The sequence below is a fragment of the Chelonia mydas genome, chromosome 3 (genome assembly GCF_015237465.2).
Source record: "Chelonia mydas isolate rCheMyd1 chromosome 3, rCheMyd1.pri.v2, whole genome shotgun sequence".
Classification (NCBI taxonomy): Eukaryota; Metazoa; Chordata; order Testudines; family Cheloniidae; genus Chelonia; species Chelonia mydas.
Window position 1 is genome coordinate 191,475,034 of NC_057851.1, and position 16,693 is coordinate 191,491,726.

The 16,693-nt window shown below is 44.8% G+C and overlaps 1 protein-coding gene across 3 annotated transcripts in view; it reads right to left on the reverse strand.

Annotated features, from left to right (window-relative positions):
* Positions 1-16,693, reverse strand: part of MACROD2 (mono-ADP ribosylhydrolase 2) — a 1,293,068-nt gene that overhangs the window by 1,267,565 nt on the left and 8,810 nt on the right. For all 3 annotated transcript variants that reach the window (XM_043544021.1, XM_027828001.3, XM_037896105.2), the window contains exon 2: positions 6,558-6,674. In XM_043544021.1, the coding sequence (XP_043399956.1) occupies positions 6,558-6,674 (117 nt within the window). The remainder of the gene's footprint in view (positions 1-6,557; positions 6,675-16,693) is intronic.

Genomic DNA, 16,693 nt, shown 5'->3' on the forward strand with positions numbered 1-16,693 from the left:
GAGTCCATATTCTGTGGGCCATCTTAAATCAAGAGCTGTAGTGGATTGCTCAGAGCATTAGTGATGAGATATATTGTTTCTTACTTTTGGGTTATTGGTTCAAATCCATTGGTTCAATCTCCGTGGTAGGGGAAGTTACCATCTGGAAGCAGTTTTATGGCTTTTGCAAAGCAAGCTGGTGATCCCAGTACTGCCCCTGGTGGACAAGTGTTCACACCAAAATAATCATAACTACCATGACTCAAGAGAAGTTAGTGACTGACCAGACTCTGAATCTTAACTACTTTCTGATCCCTACTAGTGCTTGGCAAGAGTCAATATTATCATTTTAGGCGATGTCTATATTTTCAGTAGATAGCATCCTATCAACCATCTCTGTCCAAGTAACTTTAAAAATATTGGTTTCTGTACTGTGGGTAAAAAAAAAAAAAAAAAAAAAAACTGTTCTATGCTGTGAAAGCCCCATAGATGTGTTTTTATTACATCCTGCCCTTGGCAACTACTGTAGATGAAGTGAGTGACAACATATTAAAGAAGAATACACAGAATGGATCAGTGCATTCAGTTTTGGTCATATCACCTTCAAAAAAAAAAATTCCAAAGAGATTAATAAGGTCCACACATGGGCAAAGAGGGCTAGAGGTATGGCAGGACCTGTATGACAGGACGGCAGACATTAATATTATTTAGCCTAGAAGAGAAGCAGGTTAGAAAAGACTTGATTGTATGAGTAAGCTGCTCTGTTCTTCCTTTTTTAACCTTACCCAGTCAAAGGAAGTTCTTAAAATTAAATGACAAGAAAGTTAGAATAAAAAGGAAGTCACTTTGCCCAGCTTCTTGGTGGCCTGTGGAATTCACTGCCTGTGGTAAGTCAAATACTACAGTTAGATCTCAGGTAGTAGTAAGTAGCATCTGACTTTTATAACAAGTAACTAGCACTTGTATTTATTCAGCCTTCCCTACTAACACTATTCTGCTGATGAGGCCAGGCTCATTAGTGAAGGAAGTTAACTTTCCACCTTGGCCCTCATCTATGGGAGGATCTTCTGAGCTCATCTGCACAACCTCCACCTTTTTTTCAATCATGCAACCACTTCGTTAAGCAACATACTAACTGAGACGGACATGCTCGAAGAGTAATATGGAATAAAAATAGATATAACATATATCAAAGAAAAAAGAAGTGCTCATTTGTTGTTGCCCTTGCCCCTACATACTGGGCCATTCGACTGAGAACATCTCAAGGCACAAAACATCACAAGAGTTGTTTAGGAAGGGTTCCTAACACACTGCAGTACTACCAAAAAAAAAAGTTTTTAAAATGCTGGAAGTGCCTTTATTTATTCATTACATCTAGTCATAAGCCACTCACCTGCTGGGTTACCAGGAAAGAATTACTGCTGCACACGCTATGCAGCACAACTAGTCAGATGTATTTGGGTTAAAGTGTGTGCTCATCCTGACAATTCCTGGTGTTTCAGAGGAAGATGATGAACCAAGTATAGTCAAAAATCTATATGTCAAATCCTATATTTCAAAACATCTAGAGCTGTGAAGAATTTATTACTCACAACAAAAAGGAGGTAGAAACACAACATTTATGTTTAAAGAAAAATTACTTTAAAAAACAAGAGTTCTATGTCAGAAAAAAGGTCCAAACTCTGTACTCTAAATATTTAAGTTCAGAAGTACTACTTTCACATATACTCAGTGCTTTGCAGAATAGCATCAATGTACAAGTACTGGGGGGAGGAGGGGACTTTGCTATACTACATAGAGTGTGAACCACCACATTCATAAGAAATGTTTCTCTTAATATTTTCCACATTTTAAATGAATTATCTGGCTTATTGAGTATCAGCCCATCTTTCTAAAAGGTTACTTTTCCTCCACAGCTTTTTTATAAAACAAATTTAAATGCAAGAAACTGCAGACATTATCTTCTCATAAATATACAATGTAACAAAAGCTTAAACAGAGTGGGGGAAATAAAGTGTTTCAGCTCAGCTTTTGCCTTCCAGCATTTCTGCAGCACACTAAGCACTAACTGAAAGAAAGCAAAATCAATGTTGTATAGACAAAACATACAGGAGAAGTGAAATTCACCAATGGGATTAGCACGCTGTCTAACCTGTGTCAAGTGAGACAGTGGTTTCATGAAGCAAATATGCAGAACAGTGTCATACTATCATGCTCTCAGAAAGCAAAGAAGATAGTGACATTAACAGTCAGCATTTGTAAGCCTCATTGACTTTCAAGTTTAGTAAAGTTCAGAAAATAGCTTAATGTGTAGAAAGGAAGAATGGTCTTGTGGTTAAGCCTTGGAAGATTCCCAGCTCTCTCTGATTTTTCTAGATGAGCTTAGGAAAGTCAGTCTCCATGCATTATTTCTCCATGCATAAAATTAAGATAGACAAAAGGACATGCGAAGAAATACTATGTAGACAGTAAGCTCTTGAGGAAGGGACTGACTTAAGTGTATGTTCAATGCCTACCACAAAAGGAGGCTCTATGTGTTACTGCAGAGGTCCTCAAACTGTGGGGCACACCTCCCTAGGTGGGCACTGAGGAACATTTAGAGGTGCGCAGTGGGGCCCGGGCCAGTCCCCCCCGGGAGCAGGGAGGGAGACCATCCAACCCCGCTCCACTCTCAGCTCTGATTCAGCCCCGCCCCCTGGCACAGACGGGGGGGGGGGGGCCGCACATCCCTGAAAAGTCTGAGGACTACTGTGCTACTGTAATACAGATTCACTCAAACCATATGAAGATTTGAAAAATTTCAGCCTCTTATGTGAACCTCCATTTCAAATAATGGAGAACGGATTGATGACTAGATGGTATAGTCATCTACCCATATGTTACTGGGGCCTGCAAACCTGTTGGGTCACCCAGATTACCCAGAGGAGACTCCCAGTTCCTGAAACCATTCCAAGTGGCTGCTTCAGATTCACATTTAAACAGAGACAAAGCTTGTGAGAGGAGTTTTAACCTTCATATCTATAGTTACCTTAATCATCGTATTCATCCAGGTCATCACTTTAAGCCATCTCACAATGGTTGAGGACAGAATTCTAAGCCCCATATCTATGGTTGCAGGAAAGCATAGGGTTGCCAGGCATCTGCTTTTGGACTGGAACACCCGGTCGAAAAGGGAGCCTGGCAGCTCTGGTCAGCACCACCCACCGGGCCATTGAAAATCCAGTTGGCGGTACTGCGGATCTAAGGCAGGCTCCCTACTTGTCCTGGCACCGTGCTGCGCCCCGGAAGCAGCCAGCAGGTCTGGCTCCTAGGCGGGGGAGCCAGGGGGCTCCGTGCACTGCCCTCGCCCCAAGCATCATTTCCGCACTGCCACTGGCCAGGAACTGGGGGCAGTGGGAGGCAGTGCCTGCAGGCGAGAGCAGTGCACAGAGCCTCCTGATCCCTCCCCCCGACCCCAGCCTAAGAACTGGACCTGCTGCTGGCCACTTCCAGGGTGCAGCACGGAGTCAGGACAGGCAGGGAGCCTGCCTTGGCCCTGCTGCACTGCTGACTGGGAGCCGCCTGAGGTAAGCCCATGCCCCAACCCCAGCCCTGAGCCTTCCCCAAACCTATAGCCCCCTCCTACACCCCAAACCCCTCATCCCCAGCCCCATCCCAGAGCCCACACCCCCAGCCCAGAGCCCGTACCCTCTCCTGCACCCCAATCCCCTACCTCAGCCTGCAGCCCCCTCCCAGAGCCCACACCCCCAGCCCAGAGCCCGTACCCTCTCCTGCACCCCAATCCCCTACCTCAGCCTGCAGCCCCCTCCCACACTCTGAATCCCTCAGCCCCACCCTCCAGCCTGAAGCCCCCTCCTGCACTCCAAACCTGTCATCCCCAGCCCCACCCCGGAGCCCACACCCCCAGTTAGAGCCCTCACCCCCTCCAGCACCCCAACCCCCTGCCCCAGCCCAGTGAAAGTAAGTGACAGCGAGCCACCAAGAGAGGGGGAATATAGTGAGCGGGGAGCAGGGCTAGGGTGTTCGGTTTTGTGCGATTAGAAAGTTGGCAATCCTAGGAGAGCAGTGTGTGGAGAACAATGACAGAGGCTGCTCACCGTGTTCCAGTAGACAGGATCTGCCTGAATGGGACCCCAACCGAGGCATGGTGGGCAAAGGAAAAGGGAGACCTGGTAAAGGGGACATGACCCTTCCATGTGGGTATGGGAGATCTGGCCTTGTAATTAAATTAATCAATATTAACTAGAAGAGGCAGTTGAGGCAATTTCATAGTAAAACATTCAAATCCGAGTAGTCTGGATACTTGTGTTTTTTTATGTAAGTAAGGTGATGATATTTATGAGCCAACTCCTGATATGCACATTGGATAGAGTCCACAGATGTTCAGACCTTTTGCCTTAATTAGCGGGCATAGATGAGGCCTAACTACCTGAATTAATTTGGACAAGATAGAAGTGATATTCCTGAACACTTTTTAAACCACCACACCACACAAGAAAAGGAACTGGAGCACATTCTACCAGCATCAGGAAGTTTGCTATTTAGTACCAAGGTTTACAATCTGACCATCTTATCAAATCATTGGCTGTTCCTGGATGCTCTCATAGCAGTATGGCCCTCAAGCACTTCTTCCCTTTCTGTGCCTATCTAGAGTATTGGCAAATAATGCTTTCTACCACTCCGGCTGGCTGAGACACTCCATCCCATCCTGGGACGAAGACCTGGACTCAGTTATGCATGCCTTTGTCACCTCTCAGCAGGACTGCAACAATACAATATATCTGGGCATGAAACCTTCACCACTTAGGAAACTCCAGTTAATACATAATACAAACTCCAGTTAATACATAATACATAGCACATCTTACCATGAATACATCAAACCTGTCCTCTGCTCTCTACAATGGCTTCCCATAGAATTTCCCATCAAGTTCAAGGTCTTTGTGCTTATCTTCAAAGCACTCCATGGTCTAGGCCCAGGGTATCTATAAGATCATCCAAAGCTCTGGGGTGAAGACCATGGTTGATAACTACGCTCCTCTGTCACAATAGGACAATAAGAGTAAAATGTGCCTCAAAGAGGGGGAGGAAGGGAAAACAAACTTTCTTTAGGGGTTGGTCAGAGACTGACAAATGAACTCCCTCAGGAACTAAAAGCCAACATAAACCTCATCACTTTGGGCTCCAAGTGCAAGGCGCATTTCTTTGATCTTGCCTTCTCTAAACATATGGCAACATATATGTTCATTAAAACAGCTACCAAAACAGGAGACTACACTGCACATGCTGCTCCCTTGGGGAGAAGATGAGAACCAAAACACATGACAAATGCACTGTCTCACAGCTTAATGCACTACAGCAGCATTTCTCAAACTGTGGGTGGGGACCCCAAAGTGGGTCCCGACCCCATTTTAATGGGGTCACCAGAGCTGGCTTAGACTTGCTAGTGCCCAGGGCTGAATCCCAAGCCCCACCGCCCAGGGCCAAACCCCATGCCAAAGGGCTTTAGCCCTGGGTGGCAGGTTCAGGTTACAGCTCCCCTGCCTGGGGATGAAGCCCTTGGGCTTCAGCTTCTCCCCCGCCCCGCAGGGTCAAGGGCTTGGGTGGGCTCAGGCTTTGGTCCCCTCTCCTAGGGTCATATAGTAATTTTTGTTGTCGGGGGCGGGGGGGGGGGGTGTCACGGTGCAATGAAGTTTGAGAACCCCTATGCTACAGGAAGGTGCTCAGATAGTATAATATCAATGCAGTATTAAAACCTATAGACTAGAAAGACTAAAATAGAGTGCTATTACATCCCTTAAATGTAGGCCTTGGCTACTACTACCTATGCCTTTAGCACCTTAGGACTAGGCTACTGTAAATCAACTCTACATAAGCTGAGACATCTAAAAACTGAAGCCAGTGCCCCCTACTCTTTAGGCAATACCCTATATATACACACAGCATATAACACCAGCACTCCATAATTTGTACGGACCACCAATAGATTCTCAGGTGAAATTCAAGGTATTGGTTGAAACCAATACAGCACAAAATGATTTGGAACCTGGTTGCTTGAGAAACACCACCTCTCCCCATACAATACTGCCATCAATGCAATATGTGGAGGCTCTCCAACTAGATTTCCCTGAATCAAGCTGAAAGGGGGCTGCCAGCAGAGTGATTGTAAAAAGGGTCTTCAGTTCCACACCCACATACAAATCCTGAATTTTATGCTTTAGGAAATGCTGTAAAGTCCAAGTCTTTTAAGGGCATCAAGCCACTGGTATCGGTACACTCTAGACAGAATTATTGGAAAATTAGGTCCATGCTAGATACTGTAGATTGCATGCATTTGCAACTGACTAAGAACCAAGACCAAAATTATCTACATTATGTAACTCCTAGCAGGCTAAACACAAGGAAAAAGTGCCATTTTTCAATCCCAACAATTAAGAAGCCATTATGGATACAGAATTAATTTTTTAAGTATAATGCAATTAACTTAGACTGCAGATAATGTTACCTATATGTACAGAGAAATATATATAGTTAATTTCTTTACATGTCCCTGCCCACCCAACATCCTCTTTACATACCGTCACTTTGGTTCTTGCTTTTCGTTTCTTCCATCCATGTTGGAATGTCTTTCAATGGAACATGCTCCCTCACATATTCTTTGCGTCTGTCCTCCAAGGTCATCTTCAACAAACGCTCTGTTTAGAAAACACATGGAGTTTTCTTAAAAACTTAATATTGTTGGCCTCAGCCCAGTGGTGGCAAGTTTTGGTACCAAGGAGCAAGGTAGTTTTTCTTGTTTGAATGGGATTGATGTCACAGAGCCAGGTAGGGTGTAATTAAAACACATTACATTACTCATATCAAAACAGACCCAACTGCATACAGGTAACTTTGGAAACCCCAGCTCAGCCACCACAAATAGCCTCTTCCTGCACTGTCCCCCCAGGTCTCCAGTCATCCTCTCTACCACTATAGAGCCTTCTCCTACTGGCTCACAATCAACTTCCAGCCACGAACCAGAAGAACAGCAGCAGATGTGGGGCTTGGGATTCAGCTTTAGATTTAAACTTTTTCAAAATTACTTACGTTCTTTAGGCTCTTAATATTTTGTTATAGTCTATGAATGTCTAAACCGCTCTCTTTACCTAACAGGCTTAGGAAGACTTACCAAACAGCCAGTCAACATATTTTGAAAGGAGCTGGTCAAAGCAAGTTATCTGGTGTTATAGGGTATTTTGGATAGTTTGGTTTAAGAAAGAAAAAAGTTTCATAAATGCCATGTGTTCATATTGTGTTCACATTCTGTGGCTCAGGCAAAGCTGCAACAAAAAAAAAAGTTTCGAAATTCTGCTTTACACATTTACACAAGTAATTAAGTCTGTTTTCTAAAGCTACTCATTCAGAACCAAAAACGCCCCGGCGGGGGAAGGGGTTGTATATACATCAATGTCATCAGGAGCAGTACCAGTCACTTATTGTTTTACTATTGTTAATTTGAATGAAGGACTTGTCTACATTGGGAGCGGGGAAGACAACAGGAGGTCAGTCCACACTAACTCATGTTAGTTTGCATTGAAAATGTCTGCCAACACATGACACAAACCCTTAAAGCACTGTAGCTCCCCATTTCCTGCCAACTCTGCACTCTGCCTTCTAAGTGGAGTATGTTTGATGTCAACTATTGTTCGTGTACACACAATGCTTCTACACACTATTTTCGCAGTCATCCAACTGCTATCCCACACGGCTTTGTGGGAGTCCATGACTGACCTGCCTGTTTACCAGTATGCCCTCAGTGTTCTGGGGTTAAGGTGACCAGATGTCCCCTCTCCCATTTAAACACCTGACACAGGGCCAGGATCAGTCCATTTGCTCCTAGATTCAAATCCATCATCATTACAGTAATATTATTCCAGCAACACTACACCATTCTTTGTGCAGCTACTTGGAGCTGTGGCAGGATCCCTGACCGCCTCACCATCTGGGGAGAAGAGACAGTCCAGCAAGCTCTTGCAACCAACCACCGCAATAAGAAACTTAGACAACATTGCTAAGCAGATGACCAATAAGGGTCACAGCCAGGACACTGACCAATGCCGTAACAAGAAATCAGGAAAATGTAACACACACACACACACACACAGAGGAGTGTCAAAATACAAGTCCAATGCTGCTCATGTAATCTATTTTATTAGATGTTGGACAGACATGCCGCTACAGAACCCTTGTGGATAGTGGTGCCACTGCCCCCAGCAAGGAGACTGTGGCCGTCATCTCCCTTCCAAGGGGAACCATAGTTCACTGAAAGAGGACAATGACAAGGACGACAATGAAGAGCTCTCTTTGTATAGCAGGATCTCTTCAGAACCCCAAATCCTAAAGACAGCTATGTAAGAGGCCAGACCAATTCCCAGCCTTGGGCCCAGGAGGAAGATCTGCAGCATGTATCTACTTACCTACCTATCTTTACAATTGATTTTTAGGCTATACAGTTGTGCTAGCTTCTGTTCCAAGTGCCCAATGGCCACTGCCATTTGGGGCAAATGGAAGCTAGGAACCTTTCCAACTCTCCAAACCTTGATTCCCTCCCTCCCCAAACACCGTCCCCCGCCCCCTTGTTTGCCCCACCCAAAACACACTTTCAAAGTGGTGACTGGGCAGGGTAATAAGTTTCTATCATGCTGAAGCCCCAACCATCAACTTTTTACAAACCCATGCCATGGAGGGTATGTATTCGTCCACTAGTTTCCCTTTCCCTTCCAGCATCTTTCCTACCTGGCAAATGCCACCGTCTCCTCCAACCCAATTTGCACACTCATAACATCTGCAACCTCGCCCCCCCGCCAACATGGCAGATTCAAATAATGAAACTGTAGTGGTCTGAAATTGAAAAGTTTGAAACAGCTGTTACACTAAAAAAAAGGTTTGGTTAGTATTCACAGTTCACATGAGAGATATGCGTAGACATGAATATTGCATGGCTGTACATGTAGTAAGATTACTGCTCCTCGCTGAGATATATATGCCTTGAAACAGCATTGCAAACAGGGATTCATACAGGAGAAGATTAAGTTAGGGATAGCATAGCTGCACAGCTCTTAAAGCAAATGGCTGAGATATATCAGATACCATTCATCATTATTGCAATCAGGTAGACAAAGGGGGCATAATGGCTTTCCACTGGCTTATATATTTCATAGAAAGACTGGAAGCCACTGAGTGTTCAAATAATCAGTCCACAACCCAATCTATTTCTCTGTAAAAATGTAGGAGGGATTAATCTTAGGCTGAGAATTGCTCAGTTTTAGCATGGACATTCACAAGCATAAAAATTACATTGCGGGAATTCTGAGCCACTGCGCAGCAGAGAATTAATATCCTTGCAGATTTTACTCTTTCCCCGCAGAATAAGTGATTCATGAGCTCCCCCCTGCAGCAGTCCTGATCAGGCATGTGTCGGTCAGGATCAGCCAGGAGAGATGTAGATCACTGCTTCAGGGGACGGGGCTGGGTGTGCGTGCAAGACTGTCCCTCTCGCTCGCTATTGCAGTGCGCCTGTAGCCAGGGAGATGCAGGGCTGGGGACGCCCTAGCTGGTGGCTCCTACCAGGCACTAGACTCCAGATTTTGTGTGAGAGTGAGTTTGCGTGTGGGGTTTTTGGAGGGGGGTGAGGGGGTGAGAGAACCTGGATGTGTGCAGGAAATGGCCCACCTTGATTATCATACACATTGTGAAGAGAGTGGTCACTTTGGATGGGCTATTACCAGCAGGAGAGTGAGTTGGGGGGGGGGGGGGCAGCGGAGGGTGAGAAAAATCTGGATTTGTGCTGGAAATGGCCCAACTTGATGATCACTTTAGATAAGCTATTACCAGCAGGAGAGTGGGGTGGGAGGAGATCTTGTTTCATGGTCTCTGAGTATATAATGTCTTCTGCAGTTTCCACAGTATGCATCCGATGAAGTGAGCTGTAGCTCACAAAAGCTCACGCTCAAATAAATTGGTTAGTCTCTAAGGTGCCACAAGTACTCCTTTTCTTTTTTAGACTCCAGATGCTAGTCCTGGCTGGGCTAAGGCTTTCTTCCCCTGCATGGGCCACTCCCAGGGCTGTGTCAGACCCACCCACGGAAATCTCCCCTGCCACACCCTCCCCTGCTTCTTGTCCCCATCGCTCCTCAGTTGCAGGGGGAAGGGGTCACTGTATGGCGAGTTGCCCGCAAACCCCTTGCATCTGGACCCCCACCACATCCTGCCAGACCCCACCCACTGAGCCCCAAACACCTTCATCTGTAGCTCCCCAGTCCTATTCCCCCTGCACTCAGACCGCACCCCCCCACCACCACCCCAAGGCCCTGTATATCTAGGTTTCCCCCCCATGCTCAACACTCCACCGAGCCATGCACATCCAGATAAGCCTGCCAGGATACAAGTGTGGAGGGGCTTCGCGTGGGGGATCCAGGTGTGGGGCTAAGCCTGCTTCCCCCACACCTGGATGGGGGCAGAGCTGGCCATGCATGCCCACCCGGCACAGAGGGGCAGGACCAGCCCTTGCACAGTGTCAGGGTCAGGTGCAGCCTCACCACCGAGTCTGTGTCCCAGAAGAGGGCTGCAGAGTGATCCCTCACCTCTGTGCAGCCAGTAGCCTCCACTCCCATTGCCCTTCTCATCTATTGTCTGCAACAACTGACTTTCTAGTCCAGTGATTACACAGTGACATGCTGAATACTACTCAGCCATGCCATGCCCTAAGGCCCCGATCTGCCAAAGCATTAGTTCCAATGGGGATATTCAGGTGCTGAACTTTATGCACCTATTTAAGTGCTGTAACAGATCATGGCCTAACTTCAGTCCTAACAATTGCTATGGGCTATATCTACACAGCAAAGAAAAACCAGAGGCGGGCCCATACCAGCCAACTCAGGTTTGCGCGGCTTGGGCAGTGGGGCTGTTTCATTGCTGAGGCTGGAGTCTGGGTTCTAGGACCCTGCAGGGCAGGGCGCTGTATAGACATACCCTTAAAGTCTTCTGTGCTGGACATACATGGAAATATTAGTATTGCCATATGCTCTGTGGAGCCATATCAATGTGCTAATATGCCTAGTAAGGAATCCATTTGTCAAAAAACATTTCCCGAATCTTTTTGGTTGTCTGTATTGTTACAGACATACATGCTGACAGGTATTTTGAAATAAATTACCAAAATAATTGAAAAAGGTGTGACTATATTGTGTTATTTTGACAAATAAAATATGCAGAATTTTAAAATATTGTGCACAGAATTTACGTTTTGGCTCAGAATTCCCTCAGGAATATAGAAACGTAGGGCTGGAAAGGACCTCAACAGGTCATCTAGTCCAATCTTCCCTGCTGAGGCAGGGTCAAGTATACCTATATCATCCATGATAGATGTTTGTCTAACCTGTTCTTAAAAACCTCCAATTTTAGGGATTCCACAGCCTCCCCTTGGTAACTTATTCCAGTGCTTAACTACCCATTTAGTTAGAAAGTTTTTCCTAATACCTAACCTAGCTCTCCCTTGTCGCAGATTAAGCCTATTACTACTTCTGTCTTCAATGAACATGGAGAACAATTCATCACTATCCTCTTTGCAACAGCCCTTAACATATTTGAAGACTAGTATCAGGTCCCCCACTCATTCACTTCTCAAGACTAAATACGTCCAATTTTTTTTCCAACCTGTCCTCAGAAGTTTAGAAAACCAAACCTATCACTTTTGGTGCTCTCCATTGGACTCCCTCTCTAGTTTGTCCACATCTTTCCCGAAGTGTGACACTCAGAATTGAATACAGTACTCAAGCTGAGGCCTTCCCCTTGCTGAATACAGTGGAACAGTTACCTCTCCGGTATTATCAGGAGTGTTGTAAGTTAGACATCCCAGAATATTAGCCTTTTTTCTCAACTGCACCACATTGTTGACTCCTATTCAATCTGTGATCCAGATACTTTTCAGCAGTGCTACCTCCTAACTAGTTATTCCCCATTTCATTTTTCTTTCCCAAGTGACGTACTCTGCACTTGTCTTTATTGAATGTAGTCTTGTTGATACCAGACCAATTCTCCAATCATCCCGTATCTTAGCACCTGGAAGACAGCACACCCTTCTATTCTCTGGATCAGCTCTGGTTACAGGCCTGTCCATTCTTCTCAGTAAGGAGTCCCCGATCACATAGACCTGCCTTTTCCTGGTGACTGTGCGATTCTCCCTGTTCCCTCTGGCTGCAAGTTCTTTCCATTCCTATTGTCCCATGTAATCCTCTTCAACCCATCCTGTATCCTCCTGGGGCTCATATTTGGTGTAGTCTCCACTGACTCTTCCCCTTTTCCTATAGGACTAGCCGCTCTTCTCTTCTTCCTTGCCCTTCCACCTTCAGTGACCACCTGCTGAGCCCCTTCTTCATTTTCCAACTCTGCAAACCTGTTCTTGAGCTCTATTTCTCCCTCACTAGCCCATCTTTTCCTCTGCCTGGTTCTCTTGGTCACATGCTTCCACTGTCCATTTTCTTCACCCAGCAGTCTCCCCTCAGAGTTCTTCGGTCCTGCTTCCATCTGCATATCTGACCTTTTCCCTTCAGTCACCTCATGTCTTTGCTCCATAATCCACTCGAACCCCCTTCTAAACTCAACCAGACTTTCCACCTGCATCTCCAATCCTCGGATCTTTTCTTCCATCAGCTCTATCAGACAGCACTTCATGCAGACAAAACTCTTTCCAGGTACCCCCTCCAGGATCATGTACACCCGGCAGCTTCCACATCCAGTCATCTTCATTGTGTCTTCCACTACTTGGGTCACTCCCACTGCTGCCTCTGTATCTGTCATAGCCTTCCAACCTAAATCCTGTTAATCTGGGAAACACAAACCACACCAAAACACCAGCACCCACAGCAAAAACAAACCCAAAACACAAACTCCAACTCAAACTCCCCTGTTTACAGCTCTGTTTACTGGTTCCTGTGCCACTGTCTGGGCCTGACTGGCTGGCTACCTTTATAGGACCCCTACTCAAAGCAGCCCCATGCCCTAAACAGGGCTCAACTTCTCTCCCAGCACAAAGCCCTTACAAGCCTCTACACATACAAATACGAAACCAAATACAAATATCTTTTTCTCCTCTAAGTCTCAGTAAGTTAGAGTTTTGCTACTGCCAAGCTATGTGACAACTCCTTGACTTATCAGCTTGTCTGCTTTGCCAGCAAACTCTTCAGGACTCCAACAGCCTAAACCTTGCCTTGCAGGTAACAAAGTAGTAACCCCCAACTCCTGAGTTCCCCAGAGATGACTCCCTGCAGTGTCCAGACCTGTAACTGAACACTACAGAAGTTAAGTTCATTGCTCCTTTACAAAGGGACAATATACTGCAGCTCATTGATTTAAGATTTGACATACACTCATTTCAATCACAGCACTGATTTGGTTTATAGTAAAAAAAAAGTTTATTATACAAAAAAAGTGATACCAAGTAGGTATAAGATAGAAAGGGTTACTAGCCAACAAAAGTAAAAATAGTCTTCTGAGACTAAAACTTCTTTTCAGCAAGTTACCACCTTCATCTAAGCAGATTTCTTACCAAAACTTAGCTTCCAGAGACCTCAACTTCTTTGGTTGAAGGGCCCAATATTCTGTGATTTCAAGAGCTTCGGTCCCTTCAACCCCTCCAAAGCAATGAACAATTCAAATGTCTTGCTGGCCCCTTAATACCACTTCAGAGTTCACTGTCCATTTCAAGAGCCAGGAAGGCTTCCTGGTGTTCTTCCCTTCCTGTCATGGGCTTTCCATCCCCCTGCTGATTTGTATGTAAATTGAACTCCCATTGTTTTGATTCCACACTGCTTAAATTATATTGGCTACAAACAGATAGCTGCCTTCCCTCCTGCCTGGGAGAGAACCTGTTTTTCCCATGTTTGGTCACAAACTTTAAAGCATAATGTCAGCGAGCATCCATAATTCCTCCTACAGTGTTAATGTATACATTTCACAATTATATTAATCACCAGTTTGTCACAGACTTTCATAAAAAGGCCTTACTTGATACATTTATAATACAGCAATACTGTATACAATCAGTTGATTCAATTGCTTATCATTTGAGGTTCAGACCCTCTGTCTTTAGTGACCAGGCTATCTTCCTCACTCACTAGTTTGATTGCTTTGGTTATCTTTTATGTAAGTGTACCTTCATTGTCTCTGCCTGATAATAAAGCTGCAGACAAACACATTCCTTTGTCTAAGCAGACTGTGCTTACACATTGCTTGCACAACACATTTCAAAAACAATTCTAGAACATACTTAAACTTTGTGCATACCCTGTACATATATCACACACAAATATTAATCAGTGAGGTAGTTTTCCAATGATCTATTACATGGCACCTGCTGGATATGTACCATGACAACAGTGTTAGGTGTAATGAGTATGTCAGGCCTGAAAAGAGTTGCTGATCCAGAATAGTGAACCACCAATGGGCCTCCCTGTTACAGGTCCCATTAAGATCACCTGAGATGTAGTAATTTCTACTTCCATATCCTTGTTCCCATTGACCATCCTGACACTGCCCCCAACCTCGTCACTGCCTCAGTTTCTAAATAACAATAAAGTATTTGTTTAGGTTTGGGGCCATATCTAGCCCGGCCGTTGGTGCTTAACAGATCCACTTCTTTCCTTGTTTTTGTATTTATATGGCTAAGGAACTTTTTCCTGCTGGTTTTAATTTCCTTTGCATGGGCCAGCTGCTTAGCTTTTGACAGTTTTCACTCCTCTCCCTATACTTTTTGACCTCTAAGAGACAGCTTTCCTTGCTGACCCATCCCTTCTAGGCTTTCTGCCTTCTCTTCATCTGTATGAGATGTTTGTTCATCCAATGTGGTCTTCAATCCTTGTTTCCAGGTTCTTCTCCCCTTTCTTGAGATGCAGGCTCCAGATTCTTTAAGTCAAAGTTGCAGAAAATAATTACAACCCTCCTAAACATTCAGATTTCTGAGTTTCAGTCCAGTCAACTTCCCTAACTCCCTTAAAAAAATTATGTTTCCCCTTGCATTCAAGGACCCTAGTTGCAGACATTTTTATTTATCCTTCCATTGAATTTAACTGGAATTAGCTCATGATAGGGGGAAGCAGTAGATGGGATATTCCTCGACTTCAAGAAGTCTTTTGATACGGTCTCACACAAACCTTCTCATAAAACTAACTAGAGAAGAAGTATTGCCTCAACCAAGGCGACCCCCCGCCAAAAAAAGTGATAGCAAATTACTGTACATACTCACAGGAGCACACTCATGGTATTGCCACCCTTATTTCTGCATTGTTGCTGGCAGCGGTGCTGCCTTCAGAGCTGGGTGGCTGCTCTACTCCCCTTCCTCCTCCCACTGGCAATTTTTTTTGTGATCTCCCGATCCCTATACAATAGCCTTGTGACCCCCTTTTGGGTTGGGACCCCCCCATTTGAGAAAGACTGGTCAAGAACAACCTATTATAAGGTGGGTGCACAACTGATTACTAAACCATACTCAGAGTAGTTATCAATGGTTTGCAATTGAGCTGGAAGGTCATATCAAGTAGAGTCCTCCAAGGAGCTGTACCAAGTCTGGTTCTATTCAATATCTTCATAAATGATTTCAATAATGGCATAGAGAGTACACAAATTTTGTGGACAATACCAAGATGGGAGGGATTCTGAGTGCTTTGAAGGACAGGATTAGAATTCCAGTTGATCTTGATAAACAGAAGAAATGGTCTGAAATCAACAGAATGAAATTAGATAAGGACAAATGCAAAATACCCCACTTAGGAAGGAACAATCAACTGCACAAATACAAAATAAGACCACCTGGGAAGGAATACTATAGAAAAGAAGCTGGCAGTTATAGCGGATCAAACTAAATAAGATTCAACAATATAATACTGTTGAATGAGTCAACATCATTCTGGGATATATTAGCAGGAGTGCTGTAAGCAAGACATGAGAAGTAATTCTTCCACTCAATTCAGCATTGATAAGTAAGGCTACATTTTAGTCACGGGTATTTTTAGTAAGAGTCACAGACAGGTCACGGGCAGTAAACAAAAATTCACGGCCCGTGACCTGTCCATGACTTACTAAAAATACCCATGGTTAAAACTTGGGCAGGGCCTGCCTGGAGGCTCCACAGATGCTGGGGAAGGGCGGTGGCATGTGGCCCAGGACCCTGGCTGGTGCTGGGGGTGGGGTTGGCGGGACCAAAAGGCTCCCTACCTGGTTCTGCGCCTCTCTCTAAGCTTCCCCTCCCACAATGTGATTTTGACCCAACAGATTCTATTTCGTCCATACCATCACTTCTAACTTCTTTAAAGTCTACCTCATCATTAAAATACAATGCTACTCCACCATCTTTACCTTTATTTCCATCTTTCCCAAACAGCACATACCCTTCAATACCTGTACTCCAATCATGACTACTGTTCCACCAGATTTCTGTTATCCCTATATCATCTGATTTCACTTCCTGCACCAGTAGTTCTAGTCCCTCCATTTTGTTACCCAGACTTCTGAATTGGTGTAGACATCTTAGTTGTTTCTGCTCGTCTTCATCCAGACTCCTCCCCGCGATTAAGTACAATTATTCTACAGTCAGCATCACCTGACTGCTCACGAATACCAATGAGACTCTTTCCTCTTGATGTCCATTCTCCTAGCCTCTGCTGTTCTTTTCTCCATTGTT